This window comes from Primulina eburnea, chromosome 15 (genome assembly GCF_022965805.1).
Source record: "Primulina eburnea isolate SZY01 chromosome 15, ASM2296580v1, whole genome shotgun sequence".
Classification (NCBI taxonomy): domain Eukaryota; kingdom Viridiplantae; phylum Streptophyta; class Magnoliopsida; order Lamiales; family Gesneriaceae; genus Primulina; species Primulina eburnea.
The window spans coordinates 27,209,654-27,229,519 of record NC_133115.1 but is presented as its reverse complement, the minus strand read 5'-3'; the positions used below and the strand labels follow the sequence as shown (position 1 = coordinate 27,229,519).

Genomic DNA, 19,866 nt, shown 5'->3' with positions numbered 1-19,866 from the left:
TAAACATGTATTTCGTGAAATACATCTAATAGAAGGATTTGCACTTATAAAAGTGAATTTTCAAAAGATTATTTATCACTAAATCTAGAATAAAATTGTTCAGCTGCACAAAATTTCTTTGTCTCTTATCTAAATTTTAGCTTCGAAAAGTTTAAAAAGTTGAGAATCGTTACTCGATAAAGAAGAGGATGCCAAATGAGAACGATCAATACCGATTTCCACTAGATGATTTTTCTCGACGTTCATTAAGGTACCATAACCATCTCCTTGTTGAAATTTGTAACTTGTTGAACAATATTTGTATTTGGCTTTAAATCACCGTCGCCTTACGAATTGATCCGGCTCTAACAATATGCATAAATATGAAATTGAAGTAATTATTAAAAAAAATCAACAATTGACGTTAAATCAATAATTATAACTTGATATTTTGATAATCAGGAAAGAATTGATAAATAGAGATTAAAATTGAGAGAAATTTGTGTGAAAAAATGAAAGGTATGAGAAAATTTACAAGGAGAAAATCAGGGAAAAAAAAAATCAACAGTGGATTCGCCGGTGTGGGTTGAATCGATGAATCGATCATTGCACAACGGCCATGTCATCGTGACCGTTGATTTCAAAGTCAATAATTCAAAAATTAAAAAAAATTATCAAAAGGTCGACACGACCAGCCGATTTGACGAATTGTCACTAAATCGAGACCGTTACGTTAGTTGTCTCACATCGGTTGGATGAAATACCTGAGAGTTGTATATATGATCTTGGACAATCCTCACTCCTTGATCTAGTTTTTGGTGTTGAGTTAGGTCCAAATTCCAATCTGAACATGGTATCAGAACTCGGGTTCCACCGTTATGTGTTGGACTGCCCACAGTTGGGTCACATGTTCTGCCCATAATTGGGTCATTTGTAAACTTCACGCTCCAGATGTTCATTCCTGGGCGTGAGGAAGGTGTGTTAGTTGTCCCACATCAGTTGAATAAAATATCTGAGAATTGTATATATAGTCTTAGACAATCATTCCCTTGATCTAGCATTTAGGGTTGAGTTAAGTTTAAGTTTCAATATTAACATTTAATCTCTAACCAAATCAAAATAGAAAAAAAATTGAAAATAACTGACTCGTCAGATCGAACCTGTCCAACCCTACATGTGGACGAGTTTTCAACATGTAAACCATAACCTGACCTTCTTAGAACGGTTCCAATCACAGTTCCCAATCAAACTCGGTGTCCTGGTTATCTGGATTGTGGATCACAGGTCGGTTCAAATTCGGGTCAGCTCAGTGTATATACTTTTTGTTGGTACCAAATATTATATTGGATACGCTGTGGATTGCTGACTTTAAGCAAGTTTCCATTTCAGCTATAAAATATGTTCGTTTGGTATCTTACGCTGTGTTTGGTACTAACTGACGGGAGAAATGGCGGAGGCTGTCGAGCTCCCGATAATTGATCTCGCTTGTTCCGACTGCAACGCCTCAGCTCGTTCCATTCGAGAGGTCTTTAATTCCAGTGTGTTTCAACTATTTTTTTTTTTTCTGACAATTTTTTATGATTGCTGCGAGTTTGGGTGAGATTCAAATTACACTAAGTTCTTAGCTATGCAACTGACTGTGATATAGCACTTTCCGGAGCTCTCCAATTGATCTTGATATCAGTATGTTATGCTGGTCAATAGTTCTTGTATTTCACATAGGTTCGAATTACAATAAGTTCTTAGCTGTGCAACCTTAAAATTTCTTCGTGTTTTTTGGCTTCTGTGTGGACAGTGGATGGCGAAATTCTTTGAGAAAAGAAAAGTTTGACTTTTGGTGATTCAGAATAAGATTCTTGTAACATGGAAAGTTGAAACTTGGGAAAAGCCCCATCAACTAAGAGCATGAGTATTTTTTTTCAAAATATTATGTTTTTTTTATATGAACCCGCTCACAAGTGATGAAACCTGAAACAAATAAATGGAATGGAACCCGAAGACCCGTAGGTTTGCATTGAAAATCTCGACCATTACCTAAGAGCTAAGAACCTTGGTATGGTTGCAGGCGCCACAATTTGTGTTGAAAATCTCAATTGCTAAGTCAAGAATGAAAGCCACGGAGATCTTATTATGTGGGAGTATCAAATTAATAGAAATATTTCTTTTACCGTATGTTCTCATGATGTAATGCTTTTACTTCCTACGTTGTACATTTAGACATGGTTTTGATGCTCTGCTATAATTTTGATTGCTACTTAATAGATTTTGTTTCTTCTGCTGCTTTGGTAAATGTTACAGCCTCTAGTTTAGGGGGTGTAGCCTGTAAGTTTACACGTATCAATTAGTATATGTATTTATTTATTTTTTTTCACATTTTCCACGTTGTGGTTACACAAATTATGTGCAGCAAAAAACAATTTAGAAGGAAACGGAAAACTAGGGAAAAAAAATTCAGTTTTTTTTTTTGCCCCATAAAAGAAGCATGTGCTACTGTATTTTTTTCTTGAAAAAAGAATATGAAAGTGGTTAGATGACCTATTGACAAAACTATAGATGCTAGATTTTCGTGTTTGCCACTTGAATTTTTATTGATGCCTTCTCATGCCATGAATGCTGATACAGGCATGCACGGAATACGGTTTCTTTTACCTTATAAATCATGGTGTCGAGGAATCCTTGTTGCAGAAAGTGCTCGAAGGAAACAATATGTTTTTTTCCCTTTGCCTTGAAGAGAAGATGAAACTGGCTCGCAAGAACCATAGAGGTTACACGCCACTCTACGCTGAAAAGCTGGACTCTTCTGCCAGTTCAAGAGGTTTTGATGCTTATGAATCTACTATCTTACGTTTGTTTTAATGGACCCTAAAGAGAGGTGAAGCCATGGAGTCTTGTGCTATCAGGATTACATTTATTTTTGTGCTTTTTATGCGCGATACCTCATCCATAAAACTTCTCTTGATACCCGTTATATATGCTATAACACCCACTCATACTTTTCTTTGAGAAAATCCTTCAATTTACTTCCAAGTACAGCCAACTAAGATTGAGCAGGATGGTGTTCCGAATAAATTGAACCTGAGATCAATTGAAGAAAACCATGAAAATTTAAACAATTCGTTTGGATAGTAAAGAGATATATTTTATCCAATTGATTTTTGTTGTTGTGTTAGGTACTGTTAGTCTGGGGATGTATTTTAAAATGGTAATCACAAGTGCTGTTTTCATTTGATAATTTGGTGCTTCTGCAAGTTAGAGAAGGTGCTAGGGACTTTGATACCTTTTGTGTAGAATGATATGACGGTGGACAGTTTTATTAAGCTCTGGACTGACTCTCTACTACTCTCTACTCCTATAATTGTGCAGGTGACTCAAAAGAAAGTTTCTACATTGGTCCTCTTGAAGATACACCATCTCATGGGAACCTGAACCAGTGGCCATCAAATGGTATTTGCCATTTTTTTTGCCCATCATCTCTGGCTTTCTTGAAATTCAATCATTTAAACCTTTATCCCCTCAACTAAATAATCAATTTATGGTATTATTTTAAAAGACCCATTGTTTGCTGTCTTTTCCTTGTATGTGTTTTCCAGTTTCACCAAAATCCAATTAGTTTTGTTGTTTTCTTCCACAATGGGGGATGATATAGAACCAGTTATGACCATAATTGTTTTTTGGGATCTCCAGAGGTTTTGCCAGGCTGGAGGTCTATCATTGAAGACTATTATGAACAGGTCATGTAAGTGTTGTCCCATCATTATTATTATATAATGGATCTTTATACTTGAGAACACCATGTCTGCAATTTTGAAATGGACATGAACATGTTCTGCGTTCTGTAGCTTGCTGCCCAATTAAATTTTTTTGTATAACTGCATTCCAAGACATGGTTCTTGAGTTTAATTCTGGTGTTGTCAAGTCTCATGAGCTGGATATGCATGTAAAGTTACTGGCTATTGCATATATTAACTTTTCTGATCTGACTTTAGATGCAGCATTGGTAAATTTTTTTTATGGGGCATACTAGATTTCATTGACATGGCTCTTTCTGGATTCTCTGAGTTAGGAATGCTGGGAAAAGGCTTCTCAAATTATTTGCTATGGCACTGAACTTAGACAAAAACTTCTTCTATGATGTGGGGGCATTTAATCCACCAAATGGTTTTCTTCGCTTGTTACGTTATCCAGGTTTGATATAAGAATTCCATATATGATTTTGGGCCAAACTTTTAGGTAGCAGTACTTTGCGAACTTATTACTTTGAATAGCAGATGAGGTAAGTTGCCCTAATGTTATTAATATTCCAGGGCGACTAAATATGAAGCAGTTTCTTTATTCTTTACTATCTGGTTGACAGGCGAGTTAGGATCATCCGATGAAGAAATATATGGTGCTTCTGCTCATTCAGATTATGGCATGATAACTCTTTTGGCAGCAGATGGCATACGTGGACTCCAGGAATGTTTGACTTGCTCATTTAATTTTGCTGCTGTTACTTTTTGTGCAGTAGTGGATGTTCAATGTGTTAACTAGCTAATTTGATGCTGGCAGATTTGCAAAGAAAAATTCAAGGAGCCTCGAGTGTGGGAAAATGTGCATCATGTCCCCGGGTTGGTTCACTGTTCTAGCTTTTTTTTATTGATGAATAACACCTTCATGCATGCAATTCTTCTGTGGCATACTTATCTAACTTTTCATGATAGAAAATAAATTGGATCATAAGTGATATCTAACTTTTCATAATATCATTGTTTTAGCTTAGCTCAATAGAAAGAAAACCCTTTTCCGTATCCTCTCAAATAAAAATAGTCAAAAAGGGCATGAAATGACTAGAAAGATTGTTCGAACCAAATTTTGTCAGAAAGGAGTTCGTTTTTATTTTTACTCCAACGAAGTAAGCTAAACGAAACTATTGCACATGATGATTTTGACACTTGAATCCCTAATAAATTGACATCAAAACACTTTAATGCTAGATGGAAATTGTTGTTGCTTTGATTATTATGAGGAAACATGGTATTAGTTTCTTTATATTTTGCAACTGTAGAGTGAAAACTTCATCGTACTTGGTTATTGTTTCGAAATTTGAACTGCAGGACTTTCATTGTTAACATCGGTGACATGATGGAGAGGTGGACAAATTGTCTGTTTCGGTAGTTATTCTTTTAAACTTCTTCCCCAGATGACATTCATTAATTTCCATTGGATATTTGGTCTAGCAGTTTTCATACTTTTTATTCCCCATCATAAGTACCTGTCACAATTCATCACTTTCCCAGTTTTCATACTTATCTATCAAAAAGACCTCTTTCCATTGTTCTTTCTCTGCGCTGCCATATTGTGCAGGTCGACCTTGCATCGAGTAATGCCAACTGGTCAAGAACGATATTCGGTATTTAGTTTTCAACCGTCATCTTTGATTTATATGATTTTACATATCGCAAATCTTATTTCTAGATTTGAGTCGGTAATCGGTTGAAGGTGGTTTTATCTACCCTTCAAAGATCCCATCAGATAACCATTACCTTCTAGAATGACTAACCATCAACGGTCAGTAGCATACTTTGCACCCATCGTTTGTCAGTAATTTTTTTGGGGATTCCAACTGCTCTTGTTTTTCATATTCTTATGTTATCCTTCTCTCAAAACAAATTTATCTGCTAACTTTTATATTGGATTAGGTGGCTTTCTTTTTTGATCCAAATCCCGATTGTGTGGTGGAATGCATAAAGAGTTGCTGCAATGAATCAGCTCCTCCAAGGTATAGACAAGCATACGAAGTATCCTTGGCTGCCCAATTATGAAAACGTAGTAGCCAAAACTAGGTGTTCATATTTTAGCTTGTTTTTATCACCCCTTGCCTCTCTCTTTGGCTGGATCATTTTTTTCACTAACCTGACTCACTGGCCATAACTCGACCCAGAACCGAGATCTAAGTTTTTAATTTTTCCACGGCTAGTCTAATTTCGAGTATATTTGTATAAATCATTTGCTTTCATATGTTTAATTTGTCATCCAAGTATTTTTTGGTATTTGTTTGCTTTAGAAATTACTTGAAAAGGATGTCCACACCTGCTTTGATTCCTTGTTCTTTTAGGCCATTTGAAAGTTTGCTTTGAAAATTCCCATGAATGAGCTATAATAAGAAACCTGGGGATGAGTCTTTTTCATGATAATTAATTGACTTCTAACTTTTAAACTTTGCTGAAGAGCATAGCTTATGAGTGCAATACGGATCCTTGTCTCTGACCAACACTAGAACATTCACTATAAGAAGTGTCGAAAATAATGTAATGAGCATATGCTCTGAAGGGGCTGAGAGGTTATTTTCTATTGAAACACATGTGTGCATTAGGCATCAATTGAACCCAAAACTATAGTGTATCTGCTTGAGATGTTGTTACGTCTACGTTTCCACAGTTGCATGCATCATATATGACTTGAAACCGACACTTGAGCGCGAAAAAAACAACAGCTCGCCTCAAAGCAAATTATGTGGTCTCATTACTTACGTTGTAGGATTGTCCAGGCAAGATTTTATGTTCCCATGGGACTTGAAGACTAAGGTAACATTTTCTCGATCTACAGATTTCCTCCTATTCGCGCTGGCGACTACCTGGAGGAGCGTTTTAAGGTTACATATGGGTCATAAGACTCATATTTGATTGATCCCATCGCATTTGGGGGCTTCTGGCATAATGTTTCCTTCCAGAGTATCAATATTTCCATTGTATATTTTGAAAGGTATTGAAAAATCTGTAGTACTCGTGTTTGATAATGTATCGTTCGTTTTCTTAGAAAATATGTTTCTGTTCATGTTTTTAAAGTTGATAGTATTCAAATCATATATCATCTATTCCACATGCACTGAAAGTGAGAAAAAAAGAGGATACCCAAGGATTCAAATCATCTATTTCCATATGCGGTTGTTTATTTTTAGTGTTTGTGTGTGTATATATATATATATATATATATATATAGTGTTTTGGTAGTCAGAGTATGGAAAAGAAGTAAAATTGTGGCCAATGATGAAGATGTAGCGATAAAAATTTTTAAAACTAAGTTGTTGAATCTATGTGCATGTTATAATGACTTTTGACTTCACATCTTTATATGCATTGTTGCCATGATCTGACACATATTCTTAGAGAAGACTTGTGTTCTTTGTGATATAGAATAGATAATTGAATTCTAAAACTTAGTTGATAGTCAATTGAGTTTGAAATGAACTTTTGCACGCAAAGAAGTGATTTAGGCATTTATTCGTATTAGTTGGGCTTGTTTTTATTGCTATATGTTATCACTTGAAGCCCCTTGAACCTAATTATATAAAACAAATGACAAGATGTGTAAATTCTTGTTTTTCTTGAAAACCGTTAATTTTTTTAAATTCACATGATAATTCTATATAATTTGGTTTGTGGATTAAAAGTATTATAGAACTTGGTTCAGTACTCTTCGAGAAGAAATACGGATAAAAAGTGACTTAAGTATTATTTAGGCAAATTTTTGGATCGTTTGAGCTTTTCGAGCTTACCTAATACATCATAATTTTCCTAATGTCCCATTTTGAGCTTAATGAAAAATCAAATGGAGTGTATCAAATGTACACAATTAGCCCTCATTCATGTTTATTCGAAAAAACTCGCATTGACTACCAAATATTTGAGCTTACACATTAATTCCTACCTAATTATTCAGAGAGATAATCTCTCTTAGCGCTTCAAAAATGTTCAATAACTCCTATGTGTTCAAAAAGAAAAAATATTATAAGAAAAATGAAGGAGTTAAGCAAACCCATGAATAAGGGGGTGGGTTTGAAAGAAAAGATGAGGAAGAAGTTTGATAAAGAAGTGGTGACGAGAATAAAGAAATAAAGGGATGTTGAGAATAATGATGAAAAATCAATAAAAGATAATGTGTTAAGATGGAGAAAGTGCGCTAAATGACTATATCACTTATTTTCTCACATATTTGAATTCTCTGTCTTTATTGTAGTCATGAGCCGAACTCTAACTTTACAAGATTACAAGACCTGTTGATCGAGTCATATTTGTCCAATACACTAGTAGAGAGAAGTTTCAAAAAAGTCTACGGAAACTTGAAAAAATTGTCCAAGAAGTTGAATATTTACACATGCTAATCTCATGACACATGTTTACACTTTGACACTTTTTTAATGAATATATATTGAACCAAATGTTTACCCTAAAAATCATTTTGATCTTTACGAGTGAATTATTTTTATTTTGGCAGATAGTGTCTTGAAACTCTGAGTTGATGGGTTCATGAGTCTTTGAAGTAAACATAGTATATGAATTTATCTGAGTATTGAGAAATTTGAATGAGATTTCCAAGTCACACACTCACGTGAACTCTGTAGTTGTCATGAAATATAGTAGACTGAATGTTTATCTCTTATGCCAATTTCAATTAACCAATTTCACGATTTATAATTTGTTGTTCATATTATCTTCTCTGTTACTAGGTTGGTCTTGATTTTTGTTTGTCTTTGATTTGTTTTTCTCGGACTAGCAAAGTTATGTTCATATTATCTTCTTTGTTATTAGGTTGGTCTTTGTTTTTTGTTTGTCTTTGATTTGTTTTTCTCGGACTAGCAAAGTTGAAGTTTTTGGGGTTTGATAAGTATGATTTCCGCACTTAATTTGTGTTAGAAAGTTTCTCGGATTATGTCAGTTTGGAGCAGTGTTATGTTTTTTTATTGTTTAGTTTTGTGTCTACAGGACAAAAGAAATTGATGTTGGGATGTTTAGGAGAAGGAAAAGACTGAAAAGATAAGGATCGGAAGAGCTTGAAGGTGTTTGCAAGCATCAAAACTGTGGAGGGATCGAGTAGCAGGCACCCAAGCACCTAAGACCTGGCGCCTAAGCGCCTGTCCATAGAAAGGAAAAAAAACAACAAACAGAGAAATGCCTAGCATGTGGCACTTTTGCGCTGAGAACATGTCGCCTAAGCTCCGAGGATGAAAAGAGTGTTTGGGAATATTACACTGAAACGATGGTGATCATGATGATAATATAATACCGAAAAATATGGAATAAAATAATCAGCAAGAACACAAGAATTTACGTGGTTCACCCAAGATAGGCTACGTCCACAGAGCTACTGCAAATCTTTTATAACAGGAGAAATATTACAACAAGTGTATACAATAATATACTAAATATCTCACTCTCCCAGCCCGAGTATAATCGAGAAAAATAATTTCTCTAACTCACACAAGAGAACATTCAACACTCAAATGCTCTCTATATTTTTCGAAGCTTTGTAATTACTTCTTTTTTGCATAATCTTTACAATGCAAATTATGCATGTATTTATGAGTGAATTCTTTCGTGTGAACAAAGGAAGCAATATTCCTTTTTTCTTGCAGCCATCAACCAATTGGACACGGTTTTGACAAAATGCAATTTGGCAAAATACATTGCATACAATCAAATACAATGGCCTACTTACCTAACACTTCTCCCACTTGAAGATTTGATTTCATTCATGTCTTCACAACATCAATGCAGCAGCTCATATCTCCTCATTTATTCTTGCAGTCCAACTGAAGTTGAACACAACTTCAGTTTCTCAATGGTTACCGTCTTCATGAGCACATCGGCGGGATTTTTACTTCCTGGAATCTTCTCAAGCATCAAGACTCCATCTTCCAGCACTGATATGATCAAATGGTACCTAACTTTTATATGCTTTGTCCTAGCATGATAAACAATATTTTTTGCTAAATGAATAACACTTTGACTGTCACTGTGTAATGTGCTATCTTCAAGCTTCTGACCCAATTCTTCCAGAAGGATTTCAACCATATCATCTCCTTGCTAGCTTCTGTTACATCAACGTACTCATCCTCAGTAGTTGAAAGCGCAACTATCTTTTGCAGTTTAGACACCAAGCTTACGAGCGTATCACCTAATGTGAACACATACCCAGTAATACTTTTTCTATCATCTAGGTCACCACCCATGTCGGCATCGACAAAACCTTGTAAGTCCAAATTTCACCTTCTGAAGCATAAAGACAAACTAGTAGTACCTTTCAGATAGCTCAGAATCCATTTAACTGCTTGCCAGTGTTGTTTTCCTGGATTGCTCATAAACCTGCTCAGAACTCCCACTACATGTGCTATGTCTAGTCTTATACACACCATTGTATACATGAGGCTTCTGACAGCAGAAGCATAAGGAACCTTGTTCATATAAACCCGCTCCTGATCCGTCGAAGGTGATTGTGCATTGTTTAGTTTAAAAATGACTAGTCAAAGGAGTACTCACATGTTTAGTTTCATCCATGTTAAATCTACTAACCACCTCTTTCACGTACTCTTCTTGAGAAAACTTCAAGATTCCGTTCACCCGGTCTCTAAAGATCCTCATTCCAAAGATTTGCTTTGCAGCACCCAAATCCTTCATAACAAATTTTTTTGACAACTCTTTCTTGAGTTTATCAATCTCCTCCAGACAAGCTCCTGCTATCAACATATCATCTACATATAGCAGTAGAATGTTATAAGAACCATCAAACTTCTTCACGTAATAACAGTGATCAGCCTGACACCTCAGGAAACCATTATTACTCATAAATCCATCAAACTTTTTGTACCACTATCTTGGAGTTTGTTTGAGACCATATAAGCTCTTCAGAAGTTTGCATACCATTTTCTTTTTTCCCCTTACTTCAAAGTCCTGTGGCTGCTTCATATAAATTTCTTCATCTAGAACACCATGAAGAAACGTTGTCTTTACATCTAACTGCTCCAGATGTAAATCTTCTTTTTCCACTAATATGAGTACAGTCCTAATTGTGGTTAACTTAACCACTGGAGAGAAAATCTCAGTGTAATCAATTCATTCCTTTTGTTGAAAACCTTTTACAACAAGTCTTGCCTTGTACCTCTTGCTACCATCATGTTCTTCTTTTAACCGATACACCCACTTGTTATGCAATGTCTTTTTACCTTGCAGATGTTCTGTCAACTCCCACATCTGGCTGGATGACAGTGAATCCATCTCATATTCTATGACCAACTCCCACTTGATTAAATCGCCATTTTTCATAGCCTCTGTCTCTTGTTCACCTTTTTCTGTCAGTAAAATATAGTGAAGTGCATGGGAGTATCTCTCAGGTGGTCTAATTGTTCTCAAAGATCTCCTGAGTTTAATCACCGGAGTTTGTGGGTCATCATCTTGTGCAGTTGATTCTTCATCTTCCTGGTTACTCCTTTTTGATTCATTCGCAGGAATATCTGTCAATGGCACTTCATCTTTATTATTGACTTCAGAAATTTCATCTTCAGTTCCAATGTCTGACTTGTCCTTGTAAAGAACTTGCTCATTGAAGATTACATCTATGCTCCGAATTATTTTCAGGTTTTGGTCATCCCAGAAACGATAACCAAACTTATTATCTCCATAACCAATAAAGAAACACTTCTTTGATTTCGGATCAAGCTTTGTTCTGCTAGCTAAGTCAATATGAACATAGGATAAACATCCAAGCACTTTCAAGAAAGAAAGGTTTACTTCTTTGCCGCTTCATACCTCTTCGGGTATTCTGCAGTCAAGCGGTATCGAATGTCCTCTGTTGATCAGATATGCTGCAATGTTAACAGAATCAGCCCAGAATGATTTTGGTAATCCAGAATGCAGTCTCATGCTCCTAGCACGTTCATTCAGGGTCTTGTTCATCCTTTCGGCTACACTATTCTGTTGAGATGTACCAGAAATGGTTTTCTCCATCTTGATCCCGTTCTGTGCATAATATTTATTGAACTCACCATCTTCATATTCACCTCTGTTATCAGACCGTAAGCACTTCACCTTCAACTTGGTCTCATTCTCAACCATCGGTTTCCACCTTTTAAAGGTATCATAAACATCAGATTTATTTTTCAGAAAATAAACCCAACTTTCTGGCTCGAATCGTCGATAAATGTGACATAATATCTTGAGCCTCCAAGGGATTTCTCAGGAGATGGTCCCCATATATCAGTATGAACCAGATCCAATTTTGATGCTTTCGGTTCTTTACCGCTTTTTGAAAAGCTCACATTTTTCTGCTTTCCAAAGATACAGATTTCACATAGCTTGTGTTCAACGGTCTTTAATTATGGTAGCTTCCCGTTTGATACAATCATCTTCATTCTCTTCTCACTCATATGCCCAATCCTATAATGCCATAGACTTGAATTTGGTCCAGCATCCACGGCTGCTAATGTATCTCTGCAACTGGAAGTCATATAAAGTGTTCCGGTTTTCTTTTCTCGAGCAACAATCATGGCTCATTTGTTTACTTTCCAGGAACCATCACAAAAGGTCACATTATGGCCTTTCGTCATCGAGCTGTCCCACTGAGATCAATTTGCATGTCAATTTTGGTACATGTCTGACTTTGTTGATTTTCCAGACAGATCCATTTGACATCTTCATCTGAACTTCACCCATACCAACTATTTCCAAAGGCTTTCCATCAGCCAAGAAAACTTTTCCGTAATCGCCAACCATGTAATTATCGAATACATCACGATTACCAGTGGTATGAAACGAAACTCCTGAGTCCATAACCCAAAAATCAACTTGGATTTCCATGGAAAGTAATATAGCATCATGTACCTCCTCAGTAACAGCATTTGCATTATTCTTTGTTGATTTGCAGTTCTTTTTTAAGTGACCAGTTTCACCACAGCTCCAGCACTTCAAATTCTTTTCAAAAGTGTTTTTGTCTTTTTTTCATTTCTTGACTTGGACCCACCACACTATCAGTTAGAAATTTTTTCGCCACTCATGCCCCTTCCTCTGTTCTCGAGATTTAGAGCAGATCTTGATGATGTTCCTTCATCAGAATACATCATGAGAACTTCTTAAACTAGAATTCGATCTCTGACATCATTGAATTGTATCTTTATTTTTCAAACAGAGTTGCTAACCGTTGCCCGCATTGGTTCCCAAACATTTGGTAAAGACGCCAAAAGAATAAGTACACGAATTTCATCATAAAAATTAATTTCAACCGATGTTAATTGAGAAACATTCGTATTGAGCTCATTAATGTGTTTAGCCATCAAAGCACCTTCTCTCATTTTCAAGTTGAATAACTTTTTCATGAGATGTATTTTGTTGTTTGTTGATGGCTTCTCGTACATGTACGATAAATTAGACATCATCTCTTCTGTGGTTTGTGCCTCCGCCATGTTATGTGCCACATTCTTCGTTAGGGTCAATCGTATAACACCTAACACATGTCGGTCAAGGAGCTCCCAATCATCATCCTCCATCTTTTCTGGCTTCTTTCCAAATAGAGGTTGATGCAACTTATTGTTATACAGATAATCTCTAATCTGTAACCGCCAGAACAAAAAATCTGTTCCGTCTAACTTGTTGATTCTCGGTCCCGATCCATCATCTCCGGCCATCGCTTCTCTAGCCTTGTCAAAAAATCTATAAAAAAAACTTTTTTGATGTGAAAGATCGGACAAAGCTGCAACCACAGAACATACTCAGAATTCTTAAGAAATTTTACAAGGCTCTGATACCAGTTGTTGGGAAAACTACACCGAAACGATGGAGATCATGATGATAATATAGTACCGAAAAATGCGGAATAAAATAATCGGCAATAACACAAGAATTTACGTGATTCACCCAAGATAGACTACGTCCACAGAGCTACTGCAAATATTTTATAACAAGAGAAATTTTACAACAAGTGTATACAATAATACACCAAATATCTCACACTCCCAACCCGAGTATAACCGAGAAAAATAATTTCTCTAACTCAAACAAGAGAACACTCAATACTCAAATGCTCTCTATATTTTTCGAAGCTTTGTAATTGCTTCTGTTTTTGGATAATTCTTACAATGCAAATTATGCATGTATTTATAGGTGAATTCTTTCGTGTGAACAAAGGAAGCGATATTCCTTTTTTCTTGCAGCCATCAACCAATTGGACACGGTTTTGATGAAATGCATTTTGGCAAAATGCATTGCATACAATTGAATACAATTGCCTACTTACCTAACAAAGCGGTGGCGCCTAAGTGCTTGCATTGGCGCTTCGGCACTCATTACGTTTAGATGTGGAACCCGAATGACGAGAAACAGACGCTTTAGCACCAAGTGCACGGAGCCTTAGCATCTAAAGCGTTTAACAATAACCCAGATAGTGCATAAGAGGGGCCCGGATCCAGTCACTCAGTGTCGAGAGTCCTGAGTGAATACAACTCTACAATTTCAACACATCAAAAACAGTATCGATAGATTTAAAAAATAGATATCATCATATTTAAAGGGGAATTTTTCACTATTATTGAACCTAGAACACCCAACAACACAACTCCCAAACAAACACCACACAACTATGAATTCAAGGAGGCTTGAGACACGAATTTGAGACATGGGAGCTAACAAAAAAGAGATAGTTGAATCATAAGACAAAGGAAATTCATATGGGACGGAGAATCAACTTTGCTTTTATTGATATTAAGATTGATGTATGTTTTAAAAAATATTTTTTATTGATATCAAGATTCGTGTCTCTACAGACCCTAGGCCGGGCCCATCCAGGTCGGGCGAGCTGGTTACAGCCTAGGTCGTGGAATCGGTGGTTCAGTCTGGGTCTGATTAACCATCGGTTCCAGGTTGATTCGAACTTTTTTCTAAAAAAAAAATTATTATTTAAATAAATATTTAAAATACAAAAAATAAGGCTTGCACTTATGTAGTTGTAACTATATAGTATAACTATATAAGATATCTATGTAACCTCTTTTGATGTATATGAATCAAAAGTCACATAGTTCTATTATTTTTACACACGTACCTTTAGGAGTGACGTTGCTCAACCGCTCATATTTCCTCCCATCGTTGTTCCAGATGTTCCCTCAGTTTCAACTTGGTGTTCTTTATTAATTTTAATATGTGTCTTCGATTTTCGGCTTTTGACCAATCATTGAGCAAATATTGGGCTTCCAAATTTTTCGTCCTTAAGTTAATATCTCTCTCATCCAATGTATTTTCCCATATACTAAAAGCTTGCTCCACTGCAACATTGAACTGGGACAATCTAGAATTTCTTTTGACATCTTAGAAAAATTTGGATATACTTGTGTTTTTTGCGACCACCATCGTAATATGTCAAAAGTTTCCTCATCTGCATCACTAAAATAAAAAATAGTGGTAAAATAATTCTCAAATTTTTGACTAGAACTTGAGAATTTTCGTGGACATTTGTTCCCTTAATAAAAGTCATGTTTTAGTGAGTTTTGAAGCGATATTACAAGTGGTAGTAGATTGTGGTTCATATGGAATAATTTGTCCATAATATTTAGGTTTATATTCATTATAAATACAATATATATGAATTTTAATATTAAATAAAATCAAAGAGATATATGGAATCATTTCCGTAATAGTGTCTAAAGAATCATAATATAATGTTAACATTTCTTGTAATTCGTCTAATTCAAGTCTATGATCTAAGCACATTAAAATATTTCAGGATTTGAAAAAATATTTTTCCCATTTTGCTGTCATGACATAAATATATTGAATTAAAGTATTATCACTAGATTTAATATGTTCACTAAAAATAAAGATAGTATTTTAAGTAGTAGAGGTTTCATTAGGTAGTCTCGAAAGGCTTAAACGATCCAAAAGTTTTCCTAAATCATTCTTAAGTCACTTATTATTCGTATTTAGCTTCGAAGAGTGCTAAACCAAGTTCTAGACTACTTTTAATCAACAAATCAACTTATACAGAATGATTATGTGAATTTAAAAAAATTAATGGTTTTCATGATTATGTAGTCACTTTTGATAATATTATCTATTCCGATTTATATGCCAAGAACCCTTAAGTTTTATTTATTATCTCTCTCGATTACTGAGTAAATTTTATTATTCTAATGCCCATACCGATATCCTATCACACGTCAAAATTCAAAATAATTTAATCAAGCTCTATGATTCTCTTTCAACAACCTCAAAGGAATTTGCAGGCTTCCCGAACTGCACAAAAATCCTAGGTTATGTCTACATATGGTCCTATTCAAAATAAAAATATCCTCTCCCGAATATCAGATTTCAAATAAATAAAACGATTCAATTAGTTATCAGTTAATTAAACACAAACAATTCAAGAAACAAAAAATAAATTATTAGAACGAATAATGATAGGAAAAATACTACTCAAAATGTAAAATTCAAATCAAGTTACGTCAATATCTAGAAGCAACAAATAATTTTATGGTAAAATAATTAAACACATAGATATATTCAAAAATATCATCATAATTAAGGCAAATAAATAAAATCAAAGAGTATAGTTGATTCTCTGCCCCTATATGAATTTATTTCGTCTTGTGATTCGACTATCCCTCGATTCCGATCTCAGGTCTCAAATTCGTGTCTCAAGCCTCCTTGAATGCGTAGTTGTGTGGTGTTTGTTTGGGTGTTGTGTTGTTGGGTGTTCTAGAGTGCAAGAAAAATGAAAAAGTCCCGTTTTGATCAGATGATATCTCATTTTTGAAACTCTCAGAATTTTCTTTTGATGTATTGAATCTCTAGAGTTGTATTCGAGTAGGATTCTCGGCGCCTGCATTGGCGCTTCGGCGCTCATGGCGTGCAATTGTGGAACCCGAATGACGAGCAACAGGCACCTTGGCGCCAAGTGCTCGGAGTCTTAGCATCTGAAGCGTGTTGCAATAACCCAGATAATGCATAATAGGTGCCCGAGCGCCACTCACTTGGTGTCGAGAAATCTTGCACGGATACAACTCTACAATTTCAACACATCAAAAAACAATATCGAGAGATTTAAAAAGGAGATATCATCAGATTGAATAGTGAGTCTCGTGTGCGACCGCCTCACGGATCTTAATCCGTGAGACGGGTCAACCCTACCCATATTCACAATAAAAAGTAATACTCTTAGCATAAAAAAAATAATACTTTTTCATTGATGACCAAAATAAGAGATCCGTCTCACAAATACAATCCGTGAGACAGTTTCACACAAGTTCTTGCCCAGATTGAAAGGGGAATTTTTCACTATTATTGCATCTAGAACACCCAACGACACAACTCCCAAACAAACACCATACAACTATGAATTCAACGAGGCTTGAGAACGAACTTGAGATGTGGTAGCGAACAAAATGGGGATAGTTGAATCATAAGACAAGGGAAATTCATCTGGTACCGAGAATCAAATTTACTTTTTGTTTTTATTTATTTTCCTTGATTTATTATGATATTTTTTTAATATGTATATGTGTTTAATCATTTCATCATAAAATTATTGGTTGTTTCAAGAGATTGACGTAACTTGATTTGAATTCTACATTTTGAATATTAGTTTGACTATTATTATTTGTTCTTACAATTTATTTGTCGTTTCTTGAATTGTTTGTGTTTAATTAACTGATCACTAATTGAATTGTTATATTTATTTGAAATCTAGGGAGCATGGATTTTCAATAGGACCCATAGGAAGATACAACCTATGGTTTTTGTTGAGTTCAGGAGGCTTACAAGTAAATTTGAGGTCGTAATTGAAAGATAATTATAGAACTTGATTAAATTATTTTGGCGTTTGACATTAGAATAATAAAATTTACTCGACACTCGAGAGAAATAGTAAATAACACTTAAGAGTTTTTGCTTATAAATTGGAATAGGTAATATTATCAATTAATATGATTATATTAAAAACATTAAGTGAAATTTTTATGTAAAACCCGTCTCAGATCGTGTATCCAAAGTCGTCCTTTAAATTTTGTATTATTTAATTTATTTAGTTTGTTGAGTTATTCGTCTTGATTTTTTAAATAAAGTTGAGATTATTTTATTTGAAGTACTTGGTGTGAATATTAATTTTCAATATTCGTGAGAACGATACTTTAATCATCATATATTATAACTTGGCAATCGTGAAAAACACGCAACATAGTTCAAGCTACTATTATGAATTAATTTAATAAAGAAGATAATGTTAATATTTTCAATTAATATGAAAATATAAGTTAAGGGAGTTGATTGGACTTTAAATGGTCATGCCATCTAATTATAAATAATATATATATATATTTATATTTATATTTTATAATTTTTTTATATATATTTATAATTTTAGACCCAAATTTTTAAATTTTTTTCAGCTATACTAATGCCTAACAGCCCACAATGAACCCAAGAAAACAAAATTTTTTCCTTAATAATTTTTACATTATTATAGAAAAGATATTATAGATGATTATGATATTGTTACATATTCAAGTTCTGTAAATCTACTCTATAAATAGGGGTCTCCAATGATGAATAAAGTACACAAAAATCATTTTTTCTTCTCTATATTCTCTACTATTCACAACACGTTATCAGCACGAGTGCTCTTCAAGGTAAAATTTATAAATAATTTATTCTTATTCTTGTATGAATGCCCTTGAAGAAACACAATATTTAGATTTAATATTGATGCTCCCGAAGTAGCACAAATTATAGATTTATATTGATGCTCCTGAAGAAGCACAACTTTTAATTTTATGTTGATGCTCCTGAAGTAGCACAACACGACTTTATGTTAAAGATATTGATAGATCTATGAATAAAATATAGATGAATAAGATTTATCAATATTTCCGAAGAATCTTGATCTAAAATCATAAAGATCTATCAATATCTATAAATAATATTGATATAAAATATAATGTTATCATATTCTTGAAGAATTTAGATAACTATCATATGTTTCGACAATATTCTTGAAGAATATTGATTATAAATGTATTGTTGTTTTGATTCAAGTTTTTTTTTTTATCATATCTTGGATTGCTTGTTTAAGATTTATATTATTTGGATTTTGATGTTTTAACTAGTCGCTAAAATATTGTGTGAATACTAGTATTTACTACTTTCATGATAATTTTGAGTCAATCACAACACTATGTTTGATATCAACAGAACCATAATATTTTAGATTCTTGAGACTTTCATCTTCTCAAATTAATAAAACCAAATCTCACCAAAATTGGATATATTCGACTTTCAAAAATTGTTGATCAAAAATCTAGTTTTTGACATTTTAAATTTAAACCACTTACTTTCGGAATTCTCGCGAATCACGATTCATAAAATCAAGGAAAATGAGTTTTAGATTTGAATTAGAAAATCAAATCTATTTGTAATTTGAAATTATTTGACTTCCAAATAATTATAAAATATATAATATTTTGATTTCAAACTATTTAAAACAATAAGTGTATCTCTCTACCTTTTCCTAATTAATTTTTATTACAAATATAAAAATGTCATCTTAAATAATAAACATTTTTATATTTGTGCATAAAAGGGTTTTTTTTTTTTTTTCTTCTTTAGTTTATAATGGTACAATTTGTAATTAGTGCAATTTGTAATAGATACATAAATTATTAATTGAGCACATCTCAATGTACACCTGCATCGATGTTAGTTTAACAAATAAAATAACAAAATTTCAAAATTGCATAGTAAAAGTAGTAACATGCATAATTTGTTATAATATTTAGTTTCAATAATAGTAATGCAATTTTACTCTATTTATGTCATGATTCTAATTATATAATTTTTTTTTAAGTTGCAATGGCGAACATCACCAAACTTGAGTTTGAAGCACTTGATTTGACTGGAAAAAATTATTTATCATGGATTTTGGATGCCGAGGTCCACCTTATCTCTATGAATTTAGGAGATACAATAAAAGAAGGAAATGAAATGTCCCAGCAGGACCGTGAAAAGGCACTTATTTTTCTCCGTCATCACCTCAATGATGGGTTGAAAGTCGAATATCTCACTGTGAAAGAGCCACGAGAGCTTTGGAAAAATCTAA

The 19,866-nt window shown here is 34.1% G+C and overlaps 1 protein-coding gene across 1 annotated transcript; it reads left to right on the top strand.

Annotated features, from left to right (window-relative positions):
- The first annotated feature begins 1,298 nt into the window (after positions 1–1,298).
- LOC140813520 (azadirone synthase LFS-like) lies at positions 1,299–6,802 on the top strand. The gene is made up of 11 exons (XM_073172026.1): positions 1,299–1,504; positions 2,602–2,794; positions 3,343–3,423; positions 3,664–3,715; positions 4,043–4,164; positions 4,334–4,435; positions 4,529–4,586; positions 5,073–5,129; positions 5,323–5,368; positions 5,658–5,737; positions 6,565–6,802. The coding sequence occupies exons 1-11, from the start codon at positions 1,427–1,429 to the stop codon at positions 6,626–6,628; spliced, it is 933 nt and encodes a 310-aa protein (XP_073028127.1). The 5' UTR covers positions 1,299–1,426; the 3' UTR covers positions 6,629–6,802.
- The last annotated feature ends 13,064 nt before the right edge of the window (positions 6,803–19,866 follow it).

Excerpts from the sequence above, each read along its gene's own strand:
- LOC140813520 (XM_073172026.1), top strand. The coding sequence starts at position 1,427 with ATGGCGGAGGCTGTCGAGCTCCCGATAATTGATCTCGCTTGTTCCGAC. Across the intron at positions 3,424-3,663 it reads GAACCAGTGGCCATCAAATG|AGGTTTTGCCAGGCTGGAGG; the intron begins GTATTTGCCATT and ends TGGGATCTCCAG. Across the intron at positions 4,436-4,528 it reads TGGCATACGTGGACTCCAGG|TTTGCAAAGAAAAATTCAAG; the intron begins AATGTTTGACTT and ends GATGCTGGCAGA.